The 7,921-nt window shown below is 41.2% G+C and overlaps 1 protein-coding gene across 1 annotated transcript; it reads left to right on the forward strand.

Moving 5' to 3' along the window:
• Window positions 1–3,627: 3,627 nt before the first annotated feature.
• Window positions 3,628–7,299, forward strand: LOC121768902 (receptor protein kinase TMK1-like). Its single transcript, XM_042165511.1, has 2 exons — window positions 3,628–6,181; window positions 6,578–7,299. Exons 1-2 carry the CDS (start codon window positions 3,919–3,921, stop codon window positions 7,114–7,116), a joined length of 2,802 nt encoding a protein of 933 aa, XP_042021445.1. The 5' UTR covers window positions 3,628–3,918; the 3' UTR covers window positions 7,117–7,299.
• The last annotated feature ends 622 nt before the right edge of the window (window positions 7,300–7,921 follow it).

A 7,921-nucleotide genomic window follows, 5' to 3' on the forward strand; every position in this document is an offset into this window, starting at 1 on the left:
GTGAAGGGTCCTGCACGGCAGTGGTATATTCCTAACATCTGCGATGTCATGTACGCATGTATCATAATGCACAACATGATTGTCGAAAATGAAGTTGCGAAACTGACTCAGTGGACCAATGAAGATGATACGGGTGCATGTCCAAGTCACGGTGTGGCCACCGCGAATGTGAATATGGGGGTACCTCATGGAGAGGTCGAGCGGATGCGTGCATTGCCGACATGCGGCAAACAGATGCACATGTTCGACTTCAGCACGATATTATTGAAGAGGTTTGGACGCGGAGGGGTTGACGTTGATGTGGTTAATTTTTTTTCGAATCATGTATGTTTTTTTAATGAAGTTGTTAATTTTTCCCGTTCGTATTCGTATTGAAATCTTATTTCCGTAAACGTAAATTGCTTTATTTGTGAATTTGTGAATTTTTTTTATTGCGGGAAGTCCTAGTGGGAAGGGCGGATTGTGCAGGGGAAGTCCTAGTGACGTGTCAGTGGGATGAGAAGTCCTAGTGACGTGGCAGGAGGTGTTTTTGGAAGTCTTAGTGGATGTCCGAGTGGGACATCCGTGCACTGGAGATGCTCTTATAAGACTTCATTTTCCACCACCCTTGCGGTTCGTCAAATGTTTTAATTTTTAAAGCCATTTTTCCTACATAGTTTATACTAGTAATTTACAAACTTGTCTACAGACTACAAACTTCAGTCAAATATCTAAATTTACTGCATAATTGCAATTTAGTGTATCATGTGATGTTCAAATCATATATATCTATTTTAATGATGAGGAAACGTAATTCAGTTAATAAAAGACTTTAGTGCTCCTCCAATAAACCAACAGCTATTATATATAGGTAAATAAATATATTTATTCCATTTAAAATACAGAATGATTTAAGGATTGCTTATCAATAGGAATAGTGAATATATTAGAGCATCCACTACACGTCGCGCCGGCGTCCCGCGACCCGTCCCGGAGAGACGGGTCCGTCGCGCGACGCGTTGCAGCTCACCGTCCCGTCCCGTCCCGCGTCCCGTGTCCCCGAGACAAGCGACGGGCCGTCTCGCCAAGCGCCTAGGCGACGTGGCGCAACCCGGCGTCGTGCGTGATGCCCACTCGCCGGCCCGCGAGTGAGCGTCGTCACGTGCTGACGCAATAAATCAATTTTTTTTAAAAAATTGAATTTTTTAAACAATACTTTTTATTTATAAAAATTGTTTTTATATTTAAAAACAATTTTTACAAATAAATAAATACAAGAAATTCGTAATAGCCCACATATATTTGATGGGCTTGCGAATTTATGAAACTCATTCTTGGTTGCTTCTCTTTTATAGAGACAACCTTGAATGTTTTATGTTCCACTTTCGATGTGGGACAAAGTCATTATTGGTTGTTTCTCTTTTATAGAGACAACCTTGAATGTTTTATGTTCCACATTCGATGTGAGACAAAGTCATTATTGGTTGCTTCTCTTTTATAGAGACAACTTTGAATGTTTTATGTTCCACTTTCGATGTGGGACAAAATAATTCATGGTTGCTTCTCTTTTATAGAGACAACCTTGAATGTTTTACGTTTCACTTTCGATGTGAGACAAAGTCATTCTTGGTTACTTCTCTTTTATAGAGACAACCTTGAATGTTTTATGTTTCACTTTCGATGTGGGACAAAGTCATTCTTGGTTGCTTCTCTTTTATAGAGACAACCTTGAATGTTTTATGTTCCACTTTCGATGTGGGACAAAGTCATTCTTGGTTGTTTCTCTTTTATAGAGACAACCTTGAATGTTTTATGTTTCACTTTCGACGTGGGATAAAATCATTCTTGGTTGTTCTTCTTTTATAGAGACATCCTTGAATGTTTTATGTTTCACTTTCGATGTGGGACAAAATCATTCTTGGTTGTTTCTCTTTTATAGAGACATCCAAGAATGATTTTGTCCCACATCGAAAGTGAAACATAAAACATTCAAGGATGTCCATATAAAATTGTATTTTAAATTATGTCATTTTTATTTTTTTAAGATTTTAATTATGTTTTTTTTAAAATTTTAAGTTGTATTTTTATTTTATGCTGTAATGTTATTTTAATTTTAATGAAGTGTGTTTGTTTTAATTGAATTGGGTTGGAAAAAAAAATAAAAAATGAAATTGAATGAATAGTAATTAAGGGACTGAATAAGGGACGGTTAAGGGACGGAGCGTTGCAGGTTCCGTCCCTTAGTTAAGGTATGGAGGAATAAAGTACAGTGGGGCCCTCAAATAGTAGTCAAATAGTAGTTAAGAGACGGTATAGAGACAGCGTAGTGGATGACCTAAGAGTGTCCACAATGGGGGAGCCGCGGCTCGGTGCGCGGCCCCCCATTGCAGAGGCCGAGAGCCGGGGCCCTAGGGCGAGAGACGTGGCTGAGTCGCGGCCGCTGCCTTCACGCGGCTGAGCCGTGTGAGCCGCGTCCCTCCATTGCATCGAGCCGCGTTTCGCGGCTGGGCCGCCGATTATAATTTTTTTTTTTATTTTCGAAATTTTTTTATAAATATACACTCCCATTTCCATTTTTTCACTTCATTCTACATTTCCATTTTTTCACTTCATTCTATCGAGTAGTTAGCGGTGGCGTTTTTTTTTTATCTTTTTATGTTGTGTTTTTTAAAAATTTTCGTTGTAGAATTTTCCCTTGTTATATTTAAATTATTAGTCTACAAAAATTTAATATAGTTAAATTAAAAAATAACATTAAAAAAGAAAAAAAATAATTTTTTTTTAAAGGGCCACATTTGGTGACCTTTGTTATTTTTGTTATAATTTTAACTTTTACCATTGTAAAGGCCACAAGAGAGCCACGAATGGTGACCGGACCACATTTGGTGGCCTTTGAAGGCCACCATTGTGGACACTCTTAGACATCAGCCACACCAGCTCAACAAATGCCATCAAATTTAATTGTGTACTGCAAGCGTTTATTAATTTCTAATTTTGGCAAAGTTCGTACATATTAGTTCAATACTTATTCTAATACGAAACTTTATTTTGGTTTAACTTTTGTTTTTTGTTCATAATGATTCAATTAATTATATGGCGTTATAAGTCAAGAAAAGTTAATGTTCAAACTTGACGTGAAATTTTTCAAAATTGATAGAAAATAAATACACAAAAAACGCATGAAATTTGAAATAGCTACTATTATATACAATTTTATTTTGTTAGTCAATATATTATCATACTAATAGTTCAAAAAGAAATATAAAAAAATAATTTTTTCCAGACTTTATTTGATTTTTTAAATATAAATACAAAATGAATTGCAAACTAATTATACAAGTTCTCACAGTATTAATACAGATAGCCACAGATTTCCATATCAGAGATTGAGGAAAAATGATCTGTCAAAATACTAAATCAAAAGTAAAAACAGGAATACACCATAAATAAAGAAGATAAACACGCTATCGCTATGAATAAATCTTCAAAAAAAGCAAAATCTGTATCAATATTTGCAATATCGGTAATATATTAATAATAACTACTTAATCCCGAAAACATAAAAAGAAAATAAAAAAGTGGTCCCCACAGCATGTGCCAACTGTAATCCTCCTTCTCTGATTCTCTCTCTCACTATCACACAAAAACACCACTCTCTCCGATTCACTCCCACTCTTCGCCACCATTCATTTCATAAACCCTACTCAAAATTTCCAATTTACCAATTATCGCCAGAATTTATAAATGGAAGCAACTCATTGCTGTCACAGATTTTGAATTCGGATTCGGATTCGGATTCAAAATCACCAGAATTTTAAAACGGAAACAAATAATTCCAATCAAGGAAAACAATCTCTTTGTTTGCAGGAGCAATTTTTTTTCTCATTCAATTCTCTGCAGCGAGAAAAAAGCGTCCATTGCAATTCAATCTCAAGTCCGATGGCGTCATCAACATTGATTTTTTTCACTGTCTTTTCGTTTCTAGTCGCCGCCGCCCGCTCTCAATCCGGCGACGCGGCGGTGATGCAGGATTTGAAGAAGAGCATCTACGCGCCGAGTCAACTCGGGTGGACCGACCCAGACCCTTGCAAGTGGAAGTCCGTCACCTGCTCCAGAGACAACCGCGTCACCAAGATCCAAATCAGGCAACAAAACCTCCAGGGCTCCCTCCCTCCCTCCCTCGGCAAACTCACATCTCTCCAAACCTTGGAGGTCCAAAACAACCAGCTCTCCGGCGCCCTACCGAGTCTCGCCGGGTTGAACTCGCTGCAAACGCTCTCCGTCAACAACAACAACTTCACCTCCGTCCCTCCCGACTTCTTCGACGGTATGACCTCTCTGCAAGAGGTCTCCATGGATTACAATCCCTTCACCTCTTGGAAAATTCCGGCCGGCCTCAAGAGCGCCTCCGCTCTGCAAAAATTTACGGCCACCTCCGCGAATATCTCCGGACCTTTTCCCGATTTTTTCGGGGCAGCGACGTTTTCGAGCTTGACTAATCTGCACTTAGCGTTCAACAATATCGAGGGCCCGTTGCCGGCGTCGTTGGCTGGCTCCTCGATACAGAGCCTGTGGCTGAACGGCCAGATGGTTGGAATGAACGGCTCCATTTCTGTTCTGCAAAACATGACTCAGTTGACTCAAATCTGGCTGCACAGAAATGATTTCTCCGGCCCCTTGCCTGATTTCACTGGTTTGATTCAATTGCAGGATTTGTCGTTGAGGCAGAATAGCTTTACCGGCCCAGTGCCCGACTCTTTGGTTGGATTGGCGACCCTAGCGACAGTTAATTTGACGAGTAATAAGCTGCAAGGGAAAACCCCCAAATTTGGCGGCGCTGTGAAGGTTGATATGTCTCCCGGTAGCAACAGTTTCTGCTTGCCCGATCCCGGCGTAGAATGTGATTCCCGCGTTAATGCTTTGCTCGATGTGGCGAGGAATTTTGGGTATCCTGCTACATTTGCTGATAACTGGAAAGGAAATGATCCCTGTGTTTCGTGGAAAGGGATTACCTGCAGTCAAAAGAACATCACCGTGGTGAGTTTTAAAGGAATGGCTCTCTCTGGGACTATTTCCCCGAGCTTCGCCCAACTTACGTCGCTGCAGAGGCTGGTTCTGTCGAATAATAACTTGACAGGAACCATTCCGACTGAGCTCACCACATTGCCCAATCTCGTGGAGCTCGACCTTTCGAATAACCAGATTTATGGAAAGGTTCCCCAATTCAAGACTAGTGTGGATGTGAAGACTACTGGGAATGTCAACATTGGCAAGGATGGCCCACCACCTCCTGAGACTGATGGGAAAAAAAATCCAGACGGCAGTGGGTCAGGCAGTGGCAAGAAATCTTCGACTGGAGTTGTTGTAGGTTCGGTAGTTGGGGGGCTTTGCATTCTCGCCTTCGCTGGAGCTCTGGTCTTCTGTCTTTATAGAGGCAAGCGCAAGCGCAGTGGGAGGGTTCAGTCTCCTCACACGACAGTCATACATCCACGTCTCTCGGGCTCTGACGATGCTGTCAAGATCACCATTGCTGGTTCAAGTGCCAATGGTGGTGGTGGCACGGGTGAGACCTACAGCCATGGGAGCAGTGGCCCGAGTGACATCCACATTGTCGAGGCTGGTAATATGGTGATCTCTATTCAAGTTCTGAGAAACGTGACAGACAACTTCTGTGAGCGAAACATACTGGGGAAGGGTGGATTCGGGACTGTCTACAAGGGGGAGCTGCACGATGGGACTAAGATTGCAGTGAAGCGGATGGAGTCTGGTGTGATCAGTGAGAATGGGTTAGAGGAGTTTAGGTCTGAGATCGCTGTTCTTACAAAAGTGAGGCATAGGCATTTGGTTGCTCTGTTGGGGTATTGCTTGGATGGGAATGAGAGGCTGCTTGTTTTTGAGTACATGCCTCAGGGGACGCTTAGCAGGTTTCTGTTCAGCTGGAAAGATGAGGGTTTGCAGCCTCTGGAATGGATGAAGAGGCTGACTATTGCACTCGATGTTGCTAGAGGGGTCGAATACCTCCATGGTTTGGCTCAGCAGAGCTTTATTCACCGGGATCTTAAGCCGTCTAATATTCTTCTTGGAGATGATATGAGGGCTAAGGTAGCAGATTTTGGACTTGTTAGGCTTGCTCCTGATGGAAAAGCTTCAATTGCGACCAAACTGGCTGGAACATTTGGTTATCTTGCACCAGAGTATGCAGGTTGATCACTTATTTCCTTTGTTGCTATTGCTTTTCGTATATGCTTATGTGTATCAACTATTGATTGATTCTGCTTTGTGGGAGTTGCTAGGTTGATTCAACATGAATTTTACATTTTTTTTAACCATGAGATGATAACTGCATTTGTGTGATAAGTTGCAATGATGAACAAGGAACGAGTTGAATATTTGATTCTTGTTGAAATCTTGTTTGATTACGTATGACCCCTTCAATGATCTATAAATCGAGCTAGGCTTGCTGATAGGAGTTAAATTAAACAGACTGTAGTTTGTGTTATGCTGTATTGCCTTATAATGTTGTTGTTCATCATTATTATATCACCATAGAGTAAAAAAATGGTTGGTTTAAAATGTGTGTTGCCATTTCTCTTTGTAGTGACGGGGCGAGTGAGTACTAAGATCGATGTGTTCAGCTTTGGGGTGATTCTAATGGAGATAATCACTGGAAGGAAAGCTTTAGACGAGTCATTCCCAGACGACAGACAGCATCTGGTCCCGTGGTTCAGGCGCATGCTGATCAACAAGGACACATTCCGCAAAGCCATTGATCAAACGATTGAAGTGACTGAGGAGACTTTGGGTAGCATCTGCACTGTGGGAGAACTGGCTGGGCACTGCTCTGCTAGGGAGCCCTATCAGAGGCCCGACATGGGACACGTGGTGAATGTGCTTTCCTCTCTAGCGGAGCTGTGGAAGCCATCTGAGCCTGCTGATCCAGACGACATGTATGGCATTGATTACGACATGACCTTGCCTCAGGTGCTCAAGAAGTGGCAGGCGCTCGAGGGAATGAGCTTAATCGATGGGGATGCGACCTCGTCGTCTTACCCTGGGAGCAACGACAACACTCAGACCAGTATACCCATCCGCCCCTCTGGCTTTGCGGATTCCTTCACATCGGCTGACGGCCGATGAGCGCGTACTGCATGCAACAAAACAAGAGAGGGAGAAAGCCATTCTTTGGTTAGGTGAATCAGTCGGGAGTTGGATTAATTTATCTAATTTTTTTTTCTTGAAAATCTATTTTAAACGCGCATGTAGGTAGCTTTTGTTATTTTATTTTATGGGAAAGGAATCATGGATTTGAGGATTTGTTAATTGCTTTTGAAACTCCAATTGCTGCGTATTATGTTGTATATAGCTTAGTGAATTGATTCCCATGTGTATGGTTGGAGGAGGGTAAAAGTTGATAATTTCTTCATTTAAGGGTGTTTGTTGTGAGCCAATTGCATTATAATTGAATCCGGCAGGTTTGGTGTGAAGAAGTTGGTGGTGATGATGTCGCCATGATTTTGTTGTGACAATTTAAGTTTGTGATGACAAAACAAATAAGTATTAATATTGTTATATCTATCAGAGGGAGGCTTCAGATGTCTGGCTTGTCGCATATTGTAATACTATTGAAAATGGATAAGATGACTTTTTGTTTCATTTTGATTTTGATTTTGATTTTGATTTGTATTGGAACATATGATGTGATATTCATATTCTGTGGTGTGGAAGTGGCTGACAGCTTGATTCTCTTATCTATTTAAATATCGTTTTCATGATTAAAATCATTATGTACTGTATAATAGTATACGTGGATCCGAGTTAGTGTGCTTATTACGTGAGGCGGATTTGTCGCCGTTAATTAATGCTTTAAATATGATTTGTTTCTGCCCATTTGACTAACCCTCCCTCTCCCTCTCTCTATGTAGAATGTATATTTCATATTTTT

Source organism: Salvia splendens, chromosome 15 (genome assembly GCF_004379255.2).
Source record: "Salvia splendens isolate huo1 chromosome 15, SspV2, whole genome shotgun sequence".
Taxonomy (NCBI): domain Eukaryota; kingdom Viridiplantae; phylum Streptophyta; class Magnoliopsida; order Lamiales; family Lamiaceae; genus Salvia; species Salvia splendens.